The sequence below is a fragment of the Meleagris gallopavo genome, chromosome 11, assembly GCF_905368555.1.
Source record: "Meleagris gallopavo chromosome 11, MGAL_WU_HG_1.1, whole genome shotgun sequence".
NCBI lineage: Eukaryota > Metazoa > Chordata > Aves > Galliformes > Phasianidae > Meleagris > Meleagris gallopavo.
Genome location: NC_139414.1, coordinates 19,769,190 through 19,794,128, shown reverse-complemented (window position 1 = coordinate 19,794,128; position 24,939 = coordinate 19,769,190). Strand labels below are relative to the sequence as shown.

General features: G+C 42.9%; 1 protein-coding gene across 12 annotated transcripts in view; it reads left to right on the top strand.

Annotated features, from left to right (window-relative positions):
* The window catches only part of LOC100541567 (uncharacterized), a 161,267-nt gene that overhangs the window by 98,986 nt on the left and 37,342 nt on the right, over positions 1–24,939 (top strand). For 11 of the 12 annotated variants that reach the window (XM_085232810.1, XM_085232806.1, XM_085232804.1 and 8 more), the window contains 6 exons: positions 7,417–7,539; positions 16,215–16,337; positions 19,677–19,799; positions 21,925–22,062; positions 24,178–24,300; positions 24,732–24,854. In XM_085232810.1, coding sequence (XP_085088936.1) covers positions 7,417–7,539; positions 16,215–16,337; positions 19,677–19,799; positions 21,925–22,062; positions 24,178–24,300; positions 24,732–24,854 — 753 coding nt within the window. The remainder of the gene's footprint in view (positions 1–7,416; positions 7,540–16,214; positions 16,338–19,676; positions 19,800–21,924; positions 22,063–24,177; positions 24,301–24,731; positions 24,855–24,939) is intronic. The other variant, XM_085232805.1, reaches the window with a different exon arrangement.

The window sequence follows — 24,939 nt, the reverse complement described above, 5'->3', positions numbered from 1 at the left end:
CCCTCTGCCCATGAGATCTGCTCTTCACTGAGGAGTGAACTGAGATGGTGGGACCAGGATAGGCGAGGAAGAACCTCTCTGCCAACCACAATGCGGTTGCTTTGTGTCAGTATTCACGTGGAAGACAATATTTAAAACAAATAAATGAACAGCAACCACTAACAAAACCACCAGGCCCCAGAATGAATTCAAATTACCAGTCTTTGTCAAATCAAATGCCATTCTTTCAAATCAGCCGTGGACCCACTGGTAAGGTTGCACGCCATCTCACAGCAGTTTATTTGTGCATTTATTGGCCAGTAAGGCCAGTAACAGATCAGGAAATTGAAATCGGGACTAGACTGGGTGAATTACCCCATCCATCAGTGCTCCAGATGTTGTCTCTCCAGACTGAGGGTGACTGCTCTGGAAGCAGCGCTGCCCCACATTCCTCCCTGAGAAATCCATACCTTAGAGATGACTCTTTCCTCTTCCCTTCTTGAAAACTGTCATCAAGAAATGTATCTCCCTTCAAACCTGAGCATAAATATGTACTACCCAACACAGGCAGTGTCCTACAGGTGACTTTCATTTAGTATTTCCCTGTGTCCTCTGATGTTCTCAGTATAAAGACAGATAAACTAGGGGTATAGGAGGGGAAAGCCAACCTAGTCACAGCTTGAAGTCATTGAATGTATGAGGAAAAACATCTGAAATATAAGGCAAGATATCAACCACAGGGTAGAAAATTCCCCTCCCTCAGGTGACCAATTCAGCAGGGAGGTCTGAAGAAAGGCGACAGACTGGGAGTCAGTGAACCTTCTACAGAAAGCTGTCTTTCTGTCTGTCTTTCTGTCTTTCTCTTTCTCTAATACCATTCATTTTCAGAGGAAGGTAAGTAATTAGATAACGTGGAAAGCTTGTTTCCATGCATGACTAATTGGGTAGCCCCACCGAAATAGGTGCTGGCTAAAGCTGCTTTGTGCTTAATCCCAGGCAAAGAAGAAATACTGTGCAAAACTCACTGCACTAACAAGGGTCCTCGTTCAGTGTGCAATTGGTTCTCAGCAACTAAATTGGGTAAAGAATCTCTTAACCATCCCTTTTAACCAATCCCTTATCAGACTTGACATGCTCCTTTCAGTATGTCTTGCTCAAGCTATTCCATTAATTAATTTTGTTGCTTGCCTCGGACACCTGTGACTTACTGAAATTTAAGTAAGCTTCAGCAGTGATTTGAGCTAACCTGGCTGACTTTGAAGTGAAGCAGACAATGGATGCTCATATAATCCATTGGAGGGGGCAGAAAAGGGCAGAGACAAATACCTGAGGAGCAAAAATAAAAGCCTGGGAGCGGCAGCAGTTTGAAATGACCCAGCTAACTCTACAGGAGCACATTTATCTCTGCTGAAAGCTGTTTCACTGAGGTGTTTTAACATCAGTTTCCAGTGGACCACTCAAGAGAGCTTGTCAGGTATTTATGGCATCCTTCGTGAAGTAGAAAAGAAAGTTCATGGAAGATTTTGCAACGTAAAATCTATCAAAAATTGCTCTCTTTGCAGCTCAGTTTGATTCAGTGAAACAGAAATAGGCTTTTAATTCAAATTAGCAGGAATTCTTCCTTTTCTTGTTGAACTTCAGACTTAAAACCTGTTGTTTTTTGTTCCTTATAGTCAGTGCTAATGTCAAATAACCTTCAAAATGGAAAAATTGAACAAATATTTTTCTAGCACCAGGAGGTCTCAAACTCCTTGAATCAAACTTTCAAACCTCAAAACCCCTTTAATGGCCGTAAAGCAGGGGAGATCATTTTAAAAACTTCTGCTTAAAGAGCAAATCATGTCACGCTTCATAGTAAGTACATTTGTGAATGGATTCACACTGGCTGTCAAATTGCAGGCATTTCCAAGCACAAGACATGAGGGGAGACAGCGTGATTTAAAGGGAGCTGAACGTGTCATAAAATTATCTACTGACAGTGGTTCTTACTTTATGTTTCATTCTCACAGAATTAATTTCTCGATTTTGGGATCAGCTTATGCACCACTGGATATTAAGCCTGTTTCCTTCCCTTCTCTTAATTATATAAATTATTTAACTTAGAAACGTGAAAATAATGTATAAAATCCACTTTGTGAACTAGTGGGGAAAGGCTGTTTGATGTTTTCACTTCATCACTTGTGTGAGGTTTAGACATCCCTTGGAATCTATTAACCAGGCCAGTGCAGCAGGATTTTTAACTTCAATCCAGAAAATTCCCAGGTTAAATAGTTCGTGCACTTCTGGTAATGTTAAATGCAGCCCCTTCGTGTTTCTCGTTGTGTTTCTACACCTAAGATCCAATCTTTCCTTCCCTGCTTCTCTATATCCCTACTGCACTGAATCTTCTCTGTACCATATCTGCACCCACAGAGCTCACACTTTACTAAACTTTAAGATGGTGCTGCAAAAGATCAAATCTTTCCTTCTCTCTCTGAACACAAATTTTATAAACAATTACTATAATTGTTTCTAATTAGAGTCTAACTTTATAAATTTAATACTACTGACATAGGCAATTCTCCAAGTAGATGGAAGCAGGATTCTGTGTTTCCCTTGGTTGCATCCCTTCTGGTGGGTTGTGGTGAATGGAAAATGGTGATGTGCACGTGTCATTCATTCCAACTGTATGCAGAGTCTCTTGGGCATCTGGGAACAAGGGTGCAGTTGTGTTTCTGTGGAAGACTTCGGGGTATGGTGGTTTCCCTCAGTGGGAGGAATTTTCAGTATTTCTGCAAGCACTTTGAGATCTGACATAGTGGGCATCCTGCACCACAGCTCAACTCTATGTGTGTAACTGTAGCAGAGAAAGAGGGATGTGAATGTACCATTGTGAGAGTGGGGATGCGCTGCTGACTGTGGGAGTAGTGAGATTTCCAAACAGCTCCCTTGGGGAAAAAAAGAGGATTTAAAAGCAAAGAGGACTTGGGATGGTCCAGAAGGTGCTGCCTGACCCAAACCCATGTGCAGCCTAGGGCACTGCAAATGGAAACCCACTGTCCTGTGCAGCTGATAGGAGCAGGAGGGTCAGGAGAATGGAGAGGATGCTGCAGTGCTTGGTCCTTCTGCTGACAGGACTCATTTTCTTCTTCTTTCTTTGAGCTTTCTTTAGTTGTGCATGTTATGTTTCTTAGTGTAAAAAGCGAAGCTGTTTGTTAGCAGGAAATTGATCTGGAAACACCTTGTTGTTGTTTTTTTTTCCTCTTTATAAAAACAAAATTGGAGGTCCACTAATTATCTGTGTCTGGCGCTGCTCTCTGTTTATTTTTAAGTAACTGATTGATCATAGCTGTTCCTAAAGATTTTAAGTAGCAATACAAAAACAATCCTGCAGGCTGTGTACAAAAGCCGCTGATGTGATGACCTTGAATTCCAAACAGGCAATCACACGGCTTTAAATTGTTTGTAATGAAATTTAAAAGTGTGTTTAAATGGGTGTTTGGCAGGGAAATCAGTCTGTTGCCAAAGCAGCTAGGGGCAGACTTCCCTGAAAATTAGCAGAGCCCCCATTTAGAAATATAGAGGCTTAAAATCTTTAATGTCGTCAGTAAAACCTGCCTTGGAAATGGCAAGGTCATGTATCAGTTTATGGGTTTGTGTGCACAGCATCTTCTCCCACATTCGGAACTGATGTTGTACATCCCCATCCTCTTGGGATGTGGGAATGGGCAGCATGCAGCCGTGCTGTGCGGACCTCAGAGGTCTGCAGAACTAAAAAGCTGCATGCCACAGTGGCTGAAACAGTTTGCATCCTCGCACCAGGTAGCATTGACTTTTGGTTTGACCATAAGACCATTCCCACTGATAAGTGGATAAGTCAGGGCATCATCTCTGTGCATCCCCAGCAGAGACTTTCAGTGGGAAATCTCACTAACGTGCATCTCTGCCAAAACTCTCACAGGAGAATTGTAGGGTATTCACACACTGACTCTGCTTTTTTCACCCATCAGTATAATTCCATGTTCAAGACAGTGCTGGGATGGCAAGTATTTCTCATTTTGCTTCTCAGTCTCAATCTAGTGCCCCACTCATTAATGGATGGCTCTGCCTCTGTCTTCATAGAATGGCCTGGGCTGAAAAGGACCACAATGATCACCTAGTTTCAACCCCCTGCTATGTGCAGGGTCGCCAACCAGCAGACCAGGCTGCCCAGAGCCACATCCAGCCTGGCCTTGAATGCCTGCAGGGATGGGGCATCCACAACCTCCTTGGGCAACCTGTTCCAGTGTATCACCATCCTTTGTGTGAAAAACTTCCTCCTAATATCCAACCTAAATCTCCCCTGCCTCATCTTAAAACCACTCCCCTTGTCCTATCACTATCCACCCTTATAAACAGGGAAGTGTAGCTGCTTTCATCACAGGGCAACTGGAAATAAGAAATCAAAAGTGGCTTGAAATTCAGGTTATTTGGAGAAGCAGCCTTAGTTGTAACTGTAGGCAGTGTAGCACATAGGTATTTTGGTTTGATCTGTGGTAGAAATGAATCCAAATTTAATTATATAATAGAGTTGAACAGATGCAATCTCCTGTAATCCTGTGTGGACTGACTTCATAATTTTAGATTTCTGCAGCTATTTCTGTGCAGAAAAAGAAATGGCTGCTTGTCATACACCACTCATGTGCTTCTGGCAATGTAAGCTGTTGCTTCCCTGGTGTGTATGTCCTTTACACGTGTCGCTATTTTAATATAAAAGTGCCAGTAGCTTACACCTGTAAAACTCTTAATTCAGCTCTAGCATTTAGATTAGTTCTGCTTTTCAGCCTGCTTCCCTAGAAAACCTAATGAAGATGTTTTTCTTCTGTAAGTGGGGGGCAGAGTTGTTTCCTGTCCCAGAGATGTAGGAGGCACCAAAGGCTGCTGCTTGCTGCATATTTCTTCATTATATCCTCAGCATGTGGAAAGACGTTTCAGTGTTTAATCCTCACCATGCTGATCTCCCACAGAAAGCCCCAGTTGGAAAAGAAGGAGGTAGGCAAAGGGTCTGGCCATGCGGGGGGGGTGCTGACATTTTGGGACATTTGGGGATGAGGTTCACAGAAGGGCTGTGCAGAGGTCCAGGTGCTCTGCTGGAAATCCAGGCACCAAAATGCTCCAAGAGAGACTAACAGGTGGGCCTAGATGTAATTGCTAGTTTTTGTTATCTTGCCTATTTTTTCTCCTTTATAAGCACTGATGTCCTAATGTAAAGCTATGTTTGGTGCATGGAGAAACTCCACAGCTGATTGTAGCCTATAAAGGTAATACATTGAAGCTGGTAGTAACTGAGTTACTGGAGGTTTAAATACTGGGATGCGAGGAACTATATAGTTCATCCTCTTCCTTCTTGTATTTCTCTGAGCCTTTTTTGTGTATTTTATTTCTTTGATACTAAGACAAATAGTTTCTTGGTTTTGATTTCATCCTGGGATTTTTCAGCAGAGTGTTTCCTAACTGCATAACATTTAACAAGATGAATAACATTTTCTGTTTACAGTTTACATTAAAAAAAACGAATCTTCTGTTTTGGTTTGTTGGGTTTTTTTAAGTATTCCAGATGTCTTCAGGCAGTAGGAAATGTACATAGTATACAGTCCAATAAAAGAACAAATATAGCAGGAGGATTAAAAAGTGGCACACATTAGCAAATGGTCTGAATTTAAATGATACTCAGCACCAGGACTTCATTTTAGGTGAGTGAAATTCACATGTGAAATATTAAAATTTAACTTGATAAATATGTTTCCTTAAGACCAGGATGTCATGCATTTCCAAATCATCTTTAAAACTTCCTTTTTCATTTAATTTTGATTAGATTTTCCAGAATGGAATAAACATAAAAGCATAGCAAATGTAAACCATCAAAGCCAAATTTAAAGCAGATACATTGACAGCAAAAATATGAAAGCCAGACCTCTATGCTCCTCGAGTGCAATACCAGGGGCGAAGATCCCCTCCTTGTGCTCTCCTTTCCATGCTCCACTCTGTTCCACATTCCTGGCTCTGCTACCATCCCCTTCCTTGCAGCAGTTAGGAGATGGCCTCTTCTTGTAGCCACTCTTGTCTTTCCATTCCACTCTCCTTATCCACAGCTGCTTGGATGAGTGAATCCTTTCAGGTGGTTTCAGAATGTTGATCTAAAGGGATGTTAAGTCAGTGTGAGTCTTTAAGAAAAAAATGTCACAATAGGGGATACAGATACAGAGTGCAGAGGAGAGTTTAAGGAGGTTTGGGTTTAGCAACAGGAGGGAATCTTCAGCAGTCAGCATGACTTGGCTCCAGCATTGCCCCTGGGTGAGATGGAGGGATGTGAAGCTGCTGTCCCAGGGGGCTGTGAGGAAAGGACAGACCCAAGATAAGGATCTGCCAGGTCAGGGAATGGGTAACTGGCCCTTATTTCCAGTGATTTTTATGTCAGTTTTTAAGGTAATGGTATCAACATGCCAATCAAATGCTATTTACTGTGGTGTGGTGTTGCAGAAAATATACAGAAACTGCTTATGTGATACTTTTGAAAATTCAGTCCTGTGAATTATTGCTGAACATTCAAGTGTTTACTTCAACTTCTGTTGGTCTTTTTTGTCCACAGTTGTCTTCGTTCTCAGATGAAGTGTTACAGCAACTTTCTCAAGTTGATTGTCCTGGTTTCAGTTGGGTTAATTATCTTTCTAGTAGCTGATACAGTACTGTGCTCTGGATTTAGGAAGACAGTACTGTTGGGAACACAGCAATATTTTAATTGTTGCTGAGCACAGATCCAAAGACATTTCAGCTTCTTGTGCTGCCCTGACAGTGAGGGGCTGGGAATCATAAGGAGATGGGAGATGGCACAGCCAGCACAGCTGACCTCCTTGGCCAAAGCCCAAGAAAATGTGGCACAAAAAGCATTTCTGTGTAATGCCTGTGCTCTCATTGATTGGGAGCACGAGCTCTGATCTTGCACGTCTCTTTGACATGTCAGTTGTGTGTGCTTGTATCCTCAAGAGGACCTTCTATAGGATTAAGGACTTGATGCATAAAGAAATCTATTTTCAGCAAAATTTTGCAAAAGCCAAATGTTTGACCAGTGATACCTTCATACCCAGAAGTGTTTGAATTCTGTCTTCTCTTCCTGGACTTTTCTCTTGCCCCTGAGGAAAAATTGGTGTCACAGATCATTCTAATTAGCCAGCGCTTCAGAAGAGGAGGCTACAGAGATGGTGCCTATGGGCACTTTGAAAAACACCATCAAAATTTCAATTTTCTTTGCTCTGTTTACAGTGTGGCTGCAAAATAAACCAAAAAAAAAAAAAAAAAAAGAAAACAACATCACAGTTGGAGCATCATGGTTGCATTATGTCCAAGCTACATGCTTCTCCAGGAGAACTGAACTATGTCTCTGCTGTTTGGTAATTTCAGCCATCTCTCTTCCTCCTACAGATGTGGATGAGTGTGCAGAGGTGAATGGAGGCTGCCAGCAGGGCTGCATCAACACCCACGGCTCCTTCCACTGCCACTGTCAGACAGGATACAGGCTGCACTCCGATGGTCGCACGTGCTTGAGTGAGTACATGCTGCAAGACATGGATATATGTTTTCTCCTATGTTCTTGTATAAGTGCAAGGTTTTGTAGACTTGGGCTTTTCTGCTGCAAATTCTTCTACTCTTTCTTGGTCTTTTTTTCCTCTTTTTCCTTAAGAAACACAAACAGCAGATAGCAAGCGCTCTTGCTGTGCTGTTCTTCTGATCAATCAGTCCCAGAACAGATCTTGTGTATTTGGTGACAAAGGCAAAATAGACTGAATGGGCTGTGGGTCCTGTGGGTTTCCCAGGTGGTTCCATGAGCAGAGGGAAACCATCAGCTCTGCTGAGAACTATGACAATGAAGGAGAATCTCTGACAGTGTTTTCCAGCGAGTGGAGGACCCAGAGCAGAAACTAAACTTGTGAATTATGAAGATATTTTTAGGAATGTGGTTTTATGGGCTGTAGCTGGAAAGGGAGAGATAAAAGGCTAACAAAATACTGAAGTAGTGTCAAGTTTGCACACAGAGGTCTTCTCTCTTTTTTCACAAACTGCTTAAAAAAAAAAACCTTTCCCAATGCCACTTCTCTTCAGTCTTTGCTGTACGTTTAATTTTTAAATATTTTTTAGGTAAATCAGTAACGCAAATTTGTCTGCTTTTCATTTTAGTTATTAGGCAAAATGAGAAGTATGCATGGGGTGGGCTGGAAACTCTTCTCCAAGGCATATCACAGGAATGTTTTCTTGTGCTAATCTTTTTAGCTCACACAGGAGGTTTCATGAATACGAATGAAGATGAGAGTTTAGATGTTCTGCTCTTGCTGCAGGTTGATAATGTGGGTGCTATGGATTTGTGATAGCTTCTTGTTCCAACAGTAGTTCTGTCTCCTTTCTTCCATTCCTTCATTTAAATCTGTCTTAAAGGTTTACATCACTCCTGTTTGTCAGAAATATGTCTTAATCTGCTGCAGTCATGTTTGTAGTAGCTCTGTTACAAGTCATACTGAATTCCTCTTCCTTTGCTCAGTGAGCAAAACCCATGCTGTACTTCTCTATGGCACAAAAGGCAAGAAATGAAAGTCAGCAACAGAAGAAGTTGCAAAACAAACCAATTTGTTCACTTTATATCATATTGAAGATCTCTCCTCTTGATCAGAAGAATCCCATTCCAAAGCATCAAGGAGTAGAAAACAGTAGGAAGAGGGATTATATGGTCCTGGTGATGTAGAACAGTGGTCGTTTCTGTGTTTGTTGAAAAGATAAGCAGTTCTGCCACTAGCAATAAATGTTTTGCTTCTTACATTTGGACTCTGAGCCCAGAAATGAGAGAGGCAGAGTTAATTCTGCATCTTGCTTAGAAAATCCTCGTATGTATATACATACTCTCATTGTATTGCATTTAAAACAGTATAAAAGTCAACTTGTCAAGTTCTGCAAAAATAATTAAATATTCTGTCACTTCAGCAGAAGAAGTGAACGTAATTTGTTTGAATTTTGAAGCCTGATTTCAGGTAATTTGAGAAGAACAGTCAAGTGTAGTCAGACCACATCTGCAGAATCAATTCACTCACAGTTTTGTCATTGTTTCTGTACTGGAGTGAATTCCCTTGGTTGTGCTTAAATTCAGCCAAATATGTCATTCATTATTTCTTGTATTATCACAGCAATAAATTCACTGATGCACCCAGAACACAAAATGAACTCGTGTTCAGGCTGCAGTAATAGCATTTTTTTCAGGTTTGTTGGGTTTACTGCACACGAAGACTTTCAGCATTTTGGTAATGAACTGCAATTAAAAATATGGCCAAGTTTGAATCTTTTCTTTGCTCTCTCAGTTGGGTAGAGAATGCGTGAGGAAGGACAAGGGTGTGAGAAATAAATTAATTTAAGGCAAAAGCAAAATGGCTCATATTTACATAGAAGCAGAAGTGTTTTCCTATGAATTACAAGAAAAGAGAGACATTCGTCTCTCTCTGATTGGATATGACCAGGTATGACAAAAAAGTGAAAGACAGGATGTTTGAATTGCTTTGCTCTCTCTGAATAGTCTAATTTTCAGCAGTGGTGGAGAGGGAATTTCATACTAAAAATGACTAATGTGGCTTAGGGGGAGAAGTGATAGAGAAGTGAACGATAAATACAAAAAGTAGAGATTGAGGGGATTAAATGAGTTTACCTTTATAACACCCATAGCCTTCTGTGAGCAATCTATAGCTGTTTGCTCTTGGCACCAATCATAAAGCTTAGTTTTATGGTTTCCTAGCTATGAACATTAACAGAAAGTGAGTTTTCATTTTGGGAATGTAAGCATTGAAAAGCAGTTATTAAAAATACTTAACACAATGTGCAACTCAATATCTCAGAAATTATCAAAGAGAAAGAGAAATAAATCCTGAGAGGAGAGACAGAAGGAAGTTACAGAGAGTTGCTATCATGGTAATGGATGTACACAATACCGAGCAGGGAATATTGAGTTCCATTTCAGCTATTTAGACAGGAAACGAAAATAAACGGATATAATAAACTCTCATGTGCTGGAGCACAAGACAGATGCTAGCTGACGAGGACAGGGAGAAGCATTTCATATAAACCATTTTACAGCCCTGGGATTTGGGCATGAACAGCTCGTGCTGCCCAGGTGCAGGTGGGGATGGGGCTGGCATGGCCTGCTGCTCCAGTTTCTACATTTTGAGCACTCATCTGATCAAGAGGTAAATGGAGCAGTGCACGTCTCCTTCAACCTCGTGCAGCTGAGCAGAACATCTAACATTTTCAACAGGACTCATAATAGCAAGAGTATCTGCTCAAAGAATACATTAGAGGATGTAACAGCCTCTCAATCATACAAAGAATAAAAAGGGTCTGCATTCTGGAAACGAGCTGTTTATTGGAGGTTATTATCTCTGCTACAGAAATTAGAAACAAGGATCCCTTTAGACAGGATTTCAGATGCACCCAGCTCAGATTTCTGGTTTGCTCATTCTTTCCATTTTTGGAAATCCTACGTTTCAGGGAGCAGTGTGCCAAAATGACTTGACGGAGGCAGATTTTGATGCCTCAATGGCTTGGAATTCTCCCATACATAAGAAAGGGGATCTCTCTTCTTCTAAGATATTCAGCCCACATTTGAAGACTTGGAAACCTGGTATAGGCTACTTTATCATGAGGTTGCAGGGGAAACTACTGAAGTTCTTTGCAGCAAGTCCAGTCCTCCTGTTGCATCATCGTGGTGTGTTTGGGACCCATCTGTCCCTGGGGCACCACCAGCATGATCCTCAAAGAGATCTGAAGAAATCTGTTTGTCATTTCTCCTTTTCTCATGAGAAACTTATGCAAGTTATCTCCAAGGCAGATAACTTCTAAAGTGGGTTACTATCTTCAGAAGTAAACAGCATCCAAGAGCAAAATTCTTTCTTGTTGAATATTTTGATGATCTCTGATACTTTGTGTTGTGCCACAGTACACCTTTTACAATGCTCCTTTTCTCCTTTAGCATTTTGTCCCCCAAAATTTTGCTCAATACTCATTTTTAGTTATATGTGCCAGACTGAGCATTAGGCAATTAAAATAACCAAAGGTAACAGAGTCCATTTCTTCTGTTTGGTTGTCAGTGCCTTGACTATACTAATGTCACGAATTTAACTTCATTAAAGTTTAACCAGCTGGTGTCTGGGAAGCAGAGACTCAGACAGAAAACATATTTATTGCAACACCGGGCTGTGCTTTTGGATTGATGTGAATTCATTGTTTTCACTGGAATTTATTCTTGTTTGAACTCCAAGAAGAGAAAGCAGAACACAGGCTTTGGAGCCCAGTTCATCTCTGGTGCCAGCTGTTATCTTTGATGTCTGCCTTGTGTAGGAAAGCTGTTGGGATGCAGTTTTGTGGAGGCTTTCACACACTGTGACTCTTAATAGGGGAAGTAACAAAGAAGATATCTCTACAAATCTATAACCTTTGTTTTACCACACAAGTAGAAGTACAGTATGTCTGGTTACATTCTTGTCATAATTTGTGTTGGTGAAAAACACAGGCAGAAAGAGGCTGCGTGCTCTGACTCCATCGTTACTATCTATCCTCTAGCAAGAGTTCCATGCTCAGGGTTTTTTACATTTTTTAGCATTATTTTAGGCAATAACATGTTGAGAAATGTATATTACAGGTCGAAGCTTGGCTTTTCTGCCATGCAGAAACTAATTGTCTGTTAATGGATAGCATAGGGTGAAATGCCTCCTACGGCCGCTTTTGTGGCTAACATTTTCTGAATATCTATGACAGATAACTGAATTTATACTAATATTAGTAATAGAAATGTCAAAGCTCTTTGCTGACATCAGTGGGTCCAGATTTTGATGCCTTCCATGGAGGACAAAATAGCCTTTCCAGCCACTGATGGAGAGCATAATACCTCCCTGCTGTTAGTATGGATAGATGCAGCCCTGCGCACGTACGTGTGAGCGTGTGTGCAGCACAATAACAGGTTCAGAGGACTGATCTTATTTTTATATGCAGTGAGCGGAGGTGTGGGTGTGTGCTAACATGTTTTGGCAGGAAGAGAAATGTTTCTCCAGAGGCTGGGGGTCTATGCTGAACAGAAAGAATATTAATTTGCCTGGGTGAAAGGAGAGGTATCTTCAGAGATGCTCAAGTCCACCTCCGTCCCTGTTGTTTATTCCATGTGTCTGTGCTACGGTTCTTCAGAGCCTGAAATGGGCGATGCCAGTGGGGCTGTTCTGTTTCCCCCTCCTTCCACCGACAGACCCTTGGGCCCTTTGCTGCCATCAGATCAAAGGGTGGCTGCACTTCAATCACATTTTCCTCTACTCACTGCCTTTGGCCAACATTGTGATGCCAGGCAGCCCTGTGCGTGCCAATGGAGTGACGCAGGGGATGGGATAGGTGCTGCAGTGAAAGCTTGGTGAGGATGTAGGAAGCACAGGACCGTGTGCATTCATCCCATTTCGTATAACTGATGATAAAAAGATGACTGTGTCAAGTTGCTGAAGTGTCAAGTTTGCCTTCTTTCACAATCACAAAACTTCTGCCCTCGTGGACTCCTGGCCACTCATTGCACTCACTCTGGCAGCAATGGCATAAGTGAAGAACAAGGTCACGTTTTAATCCCAACATTCATTGCCCATCAAGTTGTATATAGAGTTAGCCTCTCAATTTTCTACTACATGATGTCTTTTTTACCTGATTTTGGCTTATCTTGCTCCTAATCACAGCCTGATTCATTCCTCCCCTTCAGGCTACAGAGCACTTGCAAGCAGAATAGCAATGCTACATTTGAGTTTGATTGTTGCCTTTTTTTTTAACAAATCCATCGTTTTTTAAATCAAACCTCCCCCCGCATCACGACAAACTCACACACATGGCACCCTTGGATGTGCCAGAGAAAGATGGGTCCAAACTCGTGGATTTATTGTGCTAAAACTCCCATCACAAAAGTGTTTCCATATGGCTCTGCTTCTCCTCAGGGCTTTTCTACGCTGTGTACAAAGTGTGAGTAAATCCTGCCATCAGCTCCCGTGGCATGCAGAGCTCTTGGCCCCAGGCTCTGGCCTGCGTGAGCTTCACCACCGGAATTCCTGAACAATGGCTGTGTCTGTGGGTCAGACCTGAGCTGGAGCCTGTTAGTAAACTGCATGCAAGGTGATGGGAATTGAAATGGAGAAGCACAGCCTTTCCAGAAGAGCAGCTGTGGGGAGAGGAAGGAAGATTTGTCTTGCAAGAGGAGCTTAGATGGCAAAATGAAGGCCGAGTGGGATGCTTTTCTCCCTTAAATGCCTTAAAGAGTAAAAACCCAGGGGAGAAAAGTGCTAGTTGAGCTGATGGACAAGGTTTTTATAGAACAAATGAGAATAAAGTGGCCGTGAGTGCATTGGGTTGGCATTTAGGGCTGTCATCCCAGGGCTGACACTGCAGCCAGGATCCTGAGAGGTAGCAGGGTGAAGCCTTCCCCACAGAGGCACGGCAGTGGGATGGAGTTGTGAAGAATCAGTGATGAGGTTGAAGCACCAGGTGTGTATGGATGGGATTTGTGGTAACACTGGTACTTCTGTAAAGGCACAGGCTGTATGAGATCTCTGCTAGAGTGAGTTCTACGTTGGGCTATCCAGGAGTGATGAGGATTTTCTCCTGTGTAAAGTCACAGTTGCCACGAGCAAGTGGACTGTGACAAAAGCCAATTCTCTTTCTTTTGCTGTTGTAGAGTGCACAACCAATAGGACTGTAGAACTAGACCCTGTCCTTTGCAACCTGCAGTGGAGGTCTGGAAGGATTCCCAGCACAATACAACACACGCTTTCCCAAGAGCATTGTTGCTGACTCAAATCAGTGCCTTGGTGTGGCTTTTTCAGGTTGCCCAAGAAGGTTGTGGATGCCCCATCCCTGGATGTATTCAAGGCCAGGCTGGATGTGGCTCTGGGCAGCCTGGTCTGGTGGTTGGTGACCCTGCACATAGCAGGGGAGTTGAAACTGGATGATCATTGTGGTCCTTTTCAACCCCAGTCATTCTATGATTCTATGATATGATTCTATGTCTCAGGACAGCCTGGAAACAGATCAGTTCTGGGATTGTTTGGGGTTTTCTTAGTCTCTGTTTTTTGAACACGGCATTTAACAGCTTGGAATAGAGTTTCATAGGATGTAGTCTGTTACCCAATAATGTTAACAAGTCAGACAATATGAGACAAATGCATAGAAGAAAGAACACTAATGAGATGTTTCTAGCTTTTCCTGAAACCTGCCCATGACAGCAAGGAACAGATATGTCAGAATGAAACAAAGGCAAGTAAAACAAGTCAATCTGTAGTTGCTTTATGTTCTGAAAATCTCTTTCCTTTACGAATTTTTATCTTGTCTAGGGACTTCCAAGGCTGCTATTTTTTATTCAAATTACTACATTTTACTACCATGTACCCTGTAATTTGTTGTTTGCTTGTAGTCATGTCACAGATTATTACAAGTCTTGCTCTATGCTGTAATCATTCTCAAATTAAAGCTTTAGATGCTCTGAAAACCTTTATAATATGTAGGTTTAACAGATGCTGTGTGATAGTGATTTCACTTAATTTATCCAAATAATAATAATAAAAAAGAATCAACAAATAATATTTCGTATCAGTCAGGGAACGAGTTCTTGCTTGAAGCTAAACCCTTTGTAGACAGGCAACTGTTTAACTGCAGAGCCAAGCTGTCAGCCTTGAAAGTGTCACATAAGATGAAGTGCTGCTGTCCCTTGAAAACCTATTTGCAACCTATCGTGCTGAAAGTCCAACAGAAAAATTCAGTTCTAAATCCTTAACTGTGATATTATTTTATGCTATCTTGTCAAATTCTCAGCCTGCACACTCGAGTGGCAGTGTTCTTGGGATGTCAGGAGGTGAAATGAGGAAATTTGAAGGTGTTCTGGGGCAGTGTCCTCTGTTGCCAACAGTGACATAAAATGCCACTGACTACACAGGTTAAAAAAGCAAAACTTGGAGGACATGGGGGAAAAAAAATGCACCACCATATTTAAATGTATCTCTATAAAATAAAGGTCTTGTTCTCCCTGCCCCTTCTTCTTCATAACTACACATATATGCATGTGGGTAGCCAATGGAGCAAAGTCTGGAGGAAAACACTTTCAACTGATGTTGGCTTTCCTTCCCGGTTCCCCTCTAGAAGTTACCCTGAATAGAACTTGAGATGAAGAAGAAGTGAAGGAGAAGTCAGGCTGGAGGCAAGTGTGGAGTATTGGTCCAATGTTTCAAATCAGTCAGTAATTAGTAAGAAGTTAAAACTATGTTACAGCATGAATTGTAAGGAAATAGCCTTGATTTTTAAATGGTTTAGAATGCTGAAGGACACATCTTTCAGAAACATCCTACAAATTTGCCTGCATGCTGTTATTTACCAGCGTGTTGATGTAACTGAACTCCACACTGGAACACCAGCCTTGTGCAGAATATCAGATTTTTGTATGAAGACTCTGGCTCTTAACCCAAATCATTCTATCCAAGCAGTCCCAGTAGGACAGTTTGTGTATGGACAAAGTCTTTGTGCAAACACATCAGTTTGCTTCCAGCAGCCATGCACTCCAGAAATAAACACATTAACCACAGTGAAGTTTTTGAGGTGGAGACTTCTGCAGGCACTTTATAAATGTGTTTTTAAGTACTCATCACTTAGAACTGCTTATCCTTGAAATTGCATTTATTGCTGAATAAGAGTGAAAAACCTTGATGTATAACATTAATGCCACATGTTAGATTGAAGGAGGTCTTCTGGTGCTCTTCAGCAGGTATTTTCTTTGGTGACTTCTACATACACATTATTCTTTGGCAAGCTTCACTGTTGAGTGTGCTTATGTGTTCAAATATTGGTGTACTAATTGCTATTGTTTAGAGCAACTCTTGAAGTCTACTCAGTTATGGTGAATTAAGGATAAAACGTACTCTCCCATCCTGCTTACAGAGAGTAATACAACCACAGTTTCCCTCATTTTATCGTGCTGCTGATCTATGGAAAATGCTGTCCAGGATCAGAGAGAATAGCAGACAGAAAAACAACGGATTTAACCATACACCAACTTGTGTCAGATATTTTTTCAGCCTAATCTTTCACAGTACCGTAATCTCAGCTGTTGGTTGCAGCGATGGCAGGTAAGACTGTTTTCAGGCACAAGCGTGACCTTTAAGCTGACAGTGTGCTCTAATTGGTTTCAGTGATAGACCCCTGCACAAGTGGGAATGGAGGATGCTCACAAATCTGTCAAAATGAGAGAGGAACTGCCAAATGCGAGTGTCACCCAGGGCATTATCTTTCTACAGACAAGAAGACCTGCTTAGGTAAGAAACTGTGGACTCTATCAGAAGGAAAGTATTGTTTGGTGCTCTGGCTTATTGGGCTTTGAATTAAAAAGTTCTAATTAATTAAGTTCTTTAGAGAGAGAGTGGTGAGGTGCTGGAACAGCTGCCCAGAGAGGCTGTGGATGCCCCGTCCATCCCTGGAGGTGTTCAAGGCCAGGTTGGATGGGGCCCTGGGCAATTTGGTCTAGCATTAAATGGGGAGGTTGGTGGCCCTGCCTGCAGCAGGGGGGTTGGAGATTCGTGATCCTTGAGGTCCCTTCCAACCTTGGCCATTCTGTGATTCCGTGTAAAAGAAATATGTTGGAAAAGCAAGTACATGTTTTTTTGAAACAGCATTTCTCTTTGTGATACTTGCATCAGCCAGTAGTCATGGAGGGGCACCTTCATGATGGCAATTATTCCATGATCTCGTCAATCACTGTTTCTAGCAGTGGGATTTCTCAGTGCTGTAGTGTTACTCCTGTAGTGTCCCTTTAAAATAATGCCCCAGATACAGCTCCTGAGAAATTGGTTCAGGTAACACTTTGAACCAGGTCACCGAAAACCTATTTAGAATTCAAAGGGCTTTTTAGCTGGAGAACTGTTTCCATATTCATAAAGAAAGTACTGTGAAGAAAGAAATCACGAAGTCTACTTTTTCCAAAGAGAGGAGCTTAAAAAGTTGAATTCCAAAGTCCTGCATTTAGGCTGGGATTTTCAAAGGGATCTGAAGCATTTATGACCTGAAATGTGTGGGAATTAATAACCAGAATTGCTGCTTTTCTCTTCAATATGGTGCTTGGAAGCAAGAATTTGTCAGTTTAATGAAGCACAGAGCACCCATGGACTTCATGATGTGCAGATTTCTAACAGCCTTGTCAGGATCAGGGCATGCATTCAGACATTAATTTTAAACTCCTCTTTTTGAACACTTGGCCAAGATTGTACCAATACTGGACTCTTTGTGTTATCTCTATGGGTCTCTGTACAGGACGCTGGTTGCATGCAAAGTATTTTATTCAGCTGCCTGTAAATCCTTCCTTGGGGAGCACAGTGCACCTTGATGATCCCAGTCCTGTTGGGATGACTCGCATGTGTAAGGTTACTGAAAAGCATTTTCAACGCCAAAAAGCAGTTTCAAGTAGTGTAGCCTCTATGGTGATGATTAATCAGTGAAAACAGCAGTGAGTTTGATACTGGGGTCAGCATATTCCTCATTTTATCTTGAATAAACGTTGACAGTTCTGTTAATTTATGTATAAAATAAAGCACTAGATAACTAGCAATGTTATATTCCGGAACAAATTTTCTTTCTGACCTCATGGCAACAGTCATAAGTTATTAGGCATCATTTCGTAACATGAATATGCATATATACATGTTTCTCTTAGAAACTATTCCATATTCTTTGCCAAATTCAAGCTGGTATCTGACTCTCTGTAAAATGAGCTAGAAGAAAATCAGGGCAGGGAGGTGTCATGCTTTAGCTATTAGCTGTGTTTACCAGATACGAAGAAATGAGTACAGCATGGTAGCTGTGGGATGGCTCTCTAATTTTCTTTTTTTTTTTCTATTTGAAAAGCATAATAAGAGGCAAGAACTTTTCCACATCTGCCGACATTTTTCTACTTGCAAATTGACATTTTATTACAGAATAAGGAGAAATAATCCATTTTATTCTAAACAGCAGCTGCACACATGGCCACTTCAGAGCAGCTGTCATTCATCCTGCAATCTTCATGGGTCAGTGTGTGGTGTTTGCATTGCCTGGGGTCTCTTTCTGCAAATAGGCTGACTGCATTCTAAAGCTACTTGTGTTCAAGTGCAGGAGTCTGTGAGCACGGGTCTGATTACTGCACATATGGAGTAGAGCTGTTAGAAAGCTGTTTTCTGGAGTAAAGAGCAAAGAGCTGCATTCTTGGCAGCCTCTCCTGGACATGAGGTGCTCTGTCCCAGGATCATTGCAGTGTATAATCTGCATTTTGCAAGTGCAATGTCAGAACCAAAGAAGGAGCAGGAGGTGGGTAGGCGTGTGCTGTGTCTGCGTGCAGGCTGGGGGTGTGCAGCTGTGCTACATGGCAGCACTATCTAGTGCAAATAAAGGTCCCTTCCCTTCCCTTCCCTTCCCTTCCCTTCCCTTCCCTTCCCTTCCCTTCCCTTCCCTTCCCTTCCCTTCCCTTCCCTTCCCTTCCCTTCCCTTCCCTTCCCTTCCCTTCCCTTCCCTTCCCTCTTCCCTTCCCTTCCCTTCCCTTTCCCTTCCCTTCCCTTCCCTTCCCTTCCCTTCCCTTCCCTTCCCTTCCCTTCCCTTCTCCCTTCCCTTCCCTTCCCTTCCCTTCCCTTCCCACTGAGACTTTAGGAAGATATATGCCTTTAGAGGCATGTAACTCCCCGCATACAGCTCCTTGCCTTTTCTCTTTTCTCCTCTGATGAGAGGGGATTCCTCTCTGCAAAAGGAACTTCAGGATTTGTGGATGTGACAGAGAGGATCTGTCTCCATTGCACTTGCTGCCATTTAATCCAAATCATTTAAGACTCAGGAAATAATCAAATATTTCTCGTTCCACTAATTTGAATATAATGGCTGTGAGGACCTAGAGCTAATTTTAGGGTAGAAGGAGTTAGGACTTTTGTCTGAGTTCTTCACATGGCTTCTGTTACCGTTGCTCTTGTTAGAGGAAATACAGAGAAGTTATGTTGGTTGCTCCAAAAGTAATGCCTTCTATTTGTTACCATGGAAACTACAGCAGATACAAAGAGCACAATTACACTGTTTAATAGAGCAAATTCTCAGCTACAAAACACTGTTTTTCTACATAGCCACCACCATGATGAACTGATTGAGATTCTTCTCGTTGCACAGTGTAACAGCTGTGCACAGCCATCTGGATCATGCTGCCACTGCTGAAACACACTGTCCACTGCCTCACTTTGCTTACATTCACCATTTGGTCTCCAAATGGTTCAACAAACATCGATGAATGTCAATGAGTGCCATATTCTCCGGGTGGAACATACCACCATCATCTACTTCTGGCATCATGAGCCAACATAATAAAATAGGAGGCATTACTTTCAGAGCAACCCTCATACATTGGCTGATACAGTAAATATGATGTCTGATGTAAAAATTCGTGCTGAGGGGCTCAAGGTCAGCACTGAGCAGAAAAAAATATTATTTTGGAGAATAATGCTGTGAGTTCAGTGTTCCTGGATCCATCAGATGCTGTCATTTGTAGACTCCCATCAAGATGCTCTTTCCACTGGACATTTGGAAACGCAGCCACGTGATCATAGGGCGATATTTTCTTTAATGTCTTTGCCTTTCTCTCTGCTTCCTAGACATTGACGAGTGTGCAGAAGGGAGAGCCAGGTGTGCTCATCGCTGTGTGAACACGCTGGGATCCTTCACCTGTGCCTGTAATCCCGGCTTCGAGCTGGGGGCTGATGGGAAGCAGTGCTACCGTAAGTGACAGCTTTACAGCTCTGCCTTTCAGGCTGCCTTATCTGCCAACTGCTATGCTTCATTTTTAATTCAGTTGGATTAACACTCCCAGCAAAATAAGTATATGCAAAAACTCAAGCTTAATATTATTTTCTTCATCTTCTGCTATTGCCATTTTTGCAGGTTGATACCTTCTTAATCTTCTGTTCACCGACCTTAATTACTGCATTTCAAAGAGCAAATCTCCCTTTTGGTTTATCTTCAGAGCTTGGTGAATTCTATTCCAGCACCACCAAAATATTGCTGTTCTGTGAAATGTATTCATTTCTGCCCTCCCTCTCCCCATTTTCTTACATGCCTAGTCTGATACAGAAGAAAACCAACATGACATTCTGCTCGTCTTCATCTGCATAGGTTTACTTGTGTTTCTGCAGAGATTATTGACACTATTAAGTAGATGCTTAAAAAAGGGAAATAAAACAAGATTTAGAATGAAAAAAATATATATATTGGAACAGCTAAAATTTCCCAAGCTAAAATAAGTGAGCCCTGTTTTCTTCCCTACGCACACAGCAGGGTTTCCTAAGCTGCAGTGCCGTCCTTGAGCGAGGGATTGGCTTGTTGGTAGGTGATCCCTGCACTGTCCTTAAGGGTAAGATTAGGTTAATAAAAGAGATGGTGCGGGAGAGTTGGTGTTATTATGGACATAACATAAGCTCACTGAAATGCAGACAAAGGCATGATCTGTTTTAGCAGAGGTGGGCAGTGATCATTCAGTCCAATATTACAGTGCAGGAACTTTCAGCAGGATTTCTTTAGGAAAATACATGGTGTGCCAGAGAGTGAATGTGTACTTCAGGAATCTGCATGTAAGAAATATTTAATAAGGATGAAAATCACTTTGAAAATATCAATGTACATTGAAAGCAATATAATAACGTATAATATATGGTATTTTTACCTCGGTGTTCAGCAGGTCTCTGTGAATGGGGATTCTCTGTGCCTTGTGCACAAAGCTACGGAGCAAGCAATATAAACACAAACATTCTGCATATTTTTTGTGATCAGGATTATCACAGTGTTTGAGCAATTCAGAGTCTTTGTTTACTCTCTCATTTCCCCAGTGGCATAGGGAAATCCGTGTTTTACTAATGAACAACTAAGACAAAGTAAATGGCAAAGATAATGCATAAAGTCTGGGTTTGTAAATCCTGACTTAGCATACTGGACAGCAGCCTAGATTTCTTTTCCCTGATGCAAACAATCACACAATGGATTAGATGTAGCCTTCCATATATGTTCCCAAATTGATGCCCTCTTCCAGGTAAGCTGAAGGGAAAAATGGAGTAGGATCAGTGTCACCAGTGGAGATGTATCTACGAGGTGCAGAAGAGGGGAAATGCCATCCATCTGTGCCAGCTCTGCCAATGTTGCTCTGAGCAGCATTTCTGGATGTACAACAGCTCCTTTAGGGGAGTTGTTTCTCATCTCCCCTGCAGAGCATGGAAAATTCCTCTCTAGATTGCCCTCTAAGGCAGCAATAGGGCTAATTGAAGAGAAGCTTTATAATCGAGCTTCTTTTCTTCCTAAAGAAATCATTTCATGAAGTAACTGGACGGGGAAAGAGGTGGATAGATGTTCCTCTTCCTATATGAAGGTTTCCACTGAATCTGACCAAAATGTCTGAGCCCAGACAAGCGTGGGACAGTGGGGAGATCTGCCAGGGTGAAGGGGTCTGGTGTTGTCATTACTTTGTCTCCCCACTGAAGGGTCAAAGCCTGTAGGTTGTTGGCTGGATATCGGGCTCAGTACTGGAACTCTGTGATGAAAACATACAAGAATTTGTGCTTGGAAATCAACTAAAAGCAGCTTTTTGGAAAGCACAGGCACGCTTGGTTGAGCTGACTGACATGGTCTATTCAAATGCTTCCATTCCTCCTTTGGGACAAAGGCAGAGCTTGCTGCCTATCCCCATAGCTCAGTGGCTCAGGGCTGTGCTGTTCCTGCATGTAGGTGTGATTCTGGCTTTCTCTTCCCTGCCAGCAGCTTGCTTGTTCATGGATGCTTTCATACGCAGCACTCATTCTCCAGTGCCTCTCCACTTATGCTCATTTTTACCATCCCTTTTATTTATTTCTCTGCAAGGCATTGAAATGGAGATAGTGGACAGCTGCCAGGAGGACAACGGTGGATGCTCCCATGGCTGTGAGCACACAGCAACAGGGCCACGCTGCTCCTGCCACGATGGCTACGTGCTCAGCTCAGATGGCAAGGCATGCACAGGTAACCCAGGGTACAGCTCATGTTGTCAAGACCGTGTCTGCATACAGCCCAAGCAACACATTGCTGAGGCTTTGTTTTGTTTTCCTTCCCTCTCTAGCCAATTTGGGATGAGAGCATTACAACTGCATTAGGTTAGCTGTTTTTCAGCAGTGCTGCATGTGCAGACTCTGCTTTGTGCTGTGGAAGTTATTCCGTTTCCGTGCTTAGTGGTGAGCTGTGTGAAGTGTCACTTAGGAAGTGGAAGCCATAGAATTACGGTTATTGTTGCTTCAAAAAGAGCTTAAAAATTCCTTCATGTTTTATATGTTTTTATGACAGGATTGTTTTTCTTTTACAGCTTTTGCTATGCTACCTCGTTCTATTATCACTATGCCATTAAAATTTTAAGGAATAGACAAGAAGAGAGAGGAAAAAAAGGAGCAGGCATTGTGGAAAAGAACAGTTAGATGGAAAGAGAGACAAGAAGCTCTGGGGACAGTGTGGACAAAGGTCCTCAAAGGAGAAAAGTTCAGAGCAAGGATGATGGATGAACAGGGCAGGAGGAAAGCACAGTCTGTAAAGGGTGGCTGGTGCTGGGGCGCAAAAAATGAGAATATAAAGGAAGGAGAGAGGAAGGCAGACATGGATCCTGAGCCAATGAGTTGGGCTGAGAAGGTTCCTTCAGCCCTGCTCCTGTGCTGAGGAGGAGGCAGTGACTTGCTAATGGAGATGTCAGTGTGAGAACTGCCCTGTTGGCCACAGCCAGGGAGCGAGAGCAGAGGTCAAGGGCTTGGCAAGGCAGAGGGAGTGCAAAGCTGCTCTTAACAGCAAAAACTTCCTTCTTTTGGAGGCACGTTTTGCATTCCTGCACAGACAATGGGCTGCTAATAGACCCCAGAGCAAGGTGTCTTCTGACAAAGTGCAGAGAAGCTCAGCTTGTGACATTTCTGGAAAACACTCCATGTCCAAATAACCTACATTAATAATTTTTGTGCTGGCCTCCTCACCTCAACTGATTAATTACATTTTCCTTCTCCTCTTTCTCCTGCCCGTGTTTCCTAATAACGTTGGTGCTCTCTCCAAGGTTAATTGAGACACCGACCTTTCCCATCTGCGGCTCTTCGCCTGGGTAACGTTCGGAAATGTTTTGCAAACTCAGCATTGACAAGATGGCCTTCAATGGCCAATGAGCAGGGCAGCAGGCTGGGAGGGGGAGATCTGCCAGGAGTCTGCAGTCAGAAGATAGCAGCTCGATTCTTGAATCTTTGAGTCGGCGGTGTGTACTTGCAGCCCTTAAGGCCAGTGTGTCCTGGGCTGCATCAGCAGAGGTTTGGCAACAGGGAGAGGGCTCTGCCCTCGTGAGATGCCAGCAGCAGTTGTGCATCCAGGCCTGGGGAAGCCAGCGTGAGAATGACAAGTTTTGGAGCATGTCCACAGAAGGGCCACAAAGATGCTTAGAGGGGTGGAGCTTCTCTCTTCAGAAGAAAGATTGAGGGAGCTGGGCTTCTTCAGCCTGGAGAAGGGAAGGCTCCAGGGACACCTCATAACTGCCTTCCAGTACTTAAAGGGAGCTAATAAATAGGATAGAGATCAGCATTTTAAGTAGTCTGATAGTGACAGGACAGGGGGGAATGGTTTTAAACTAAAAGAGGGAGATTTAGGTTAGGTATTAGGAGGAGATTCTTAATTCAGAGGGCAGTGAGGCCCTGGCACTGCTGCCCAGAGCTGTGGATGCCCCATCCCTGGAGGTGCCCAAAGCCATGGGACAGACCCTGGGCAGCCTGAGCTGGTGGAGGAAACCAGCCTGAGGGAGGGGTGGAGCTGAGTGGGCTTTAAGGTCCCTCCCAACCCAACCATGCTGTGATTCTATCATTCTAAGATCTCACCACAGGTGCACCTATGCTCAGGATACCACTTATAGATATGTACCACATCTATGCATAGCAGAGGACTATCGGTTCTCAAGAGGCTACATTTGCACCTTGCAGGCTGCCTCCCCAGCAGCTGCACTGTTAGGTTAGAGCTCTGTTAAAAGCAAACTGCCGTGCAATAGCTGCTTGCTATGTGTGTGCGTTGCATTCTGATGCTGGGGTGAGAGTTCAGCCCAGGGCTGACTGAGCTGCCCCATCCTTGCAGACCTGGATGAATGCGAGACCGGCGAGTCGTGCTGCTCCCAGTTCTGCATCAACTACGTGGGCAGCTACGAGTGCACCTGTAGAGCAGGCTTCCAGCCCAGTGCTGACGGCTGTGGTTGCGATGGTGAGTGCCTTGCACTGATCCCACCCAGCTCAGCATGGTTTAAAAATGAAATTTCCACTTTGTAACGTTGGAATACAGTAAGCCAACATCCAGCAAGGACAGATGGGCCAATGGGAGATGAATCAGGGACCTTTCCCCCTCTCTGTGCATGCTTTATGTGGATGTGTTTTAAAGACTACTTCTACAAAAGGAGAGCCCTCAGAATAGCCAAAGGAACAACAGAGCTTAACAGCTTAGAGCAGCTGTTTTCACTTGAGGCAAAAACATAGGTGGAATGATCTTTTCCATGCTGAGCTGAAACATTTTAATACCCTCAATAGCCCCAAAGTACTAAGAAAATTTGGTTTTCTTATGTTCAGAGTAGCTCTGGCCCTGTACAGAGAGCACTCTCCCAACAGAGGCACTAACCAGCCTTTATGCCTGTTTATTAGACATGGATGAATGTCGTCTTGAGAATGGCAACTGCGATCACATCTGCATTAATTCCCTGGGGTCGTATGAATGTGCCTGCAAGGAAGGGTTCCGGCTGGGCGCTGACCAGCGCTCCTGCATCGGTGAGTTCCTGTTGCATCCTGAAGGGCTGGTCAGTATTTCTCAACTGTGAACTCAGAACTGGGATCTTCACAGGTCCTGGGATTT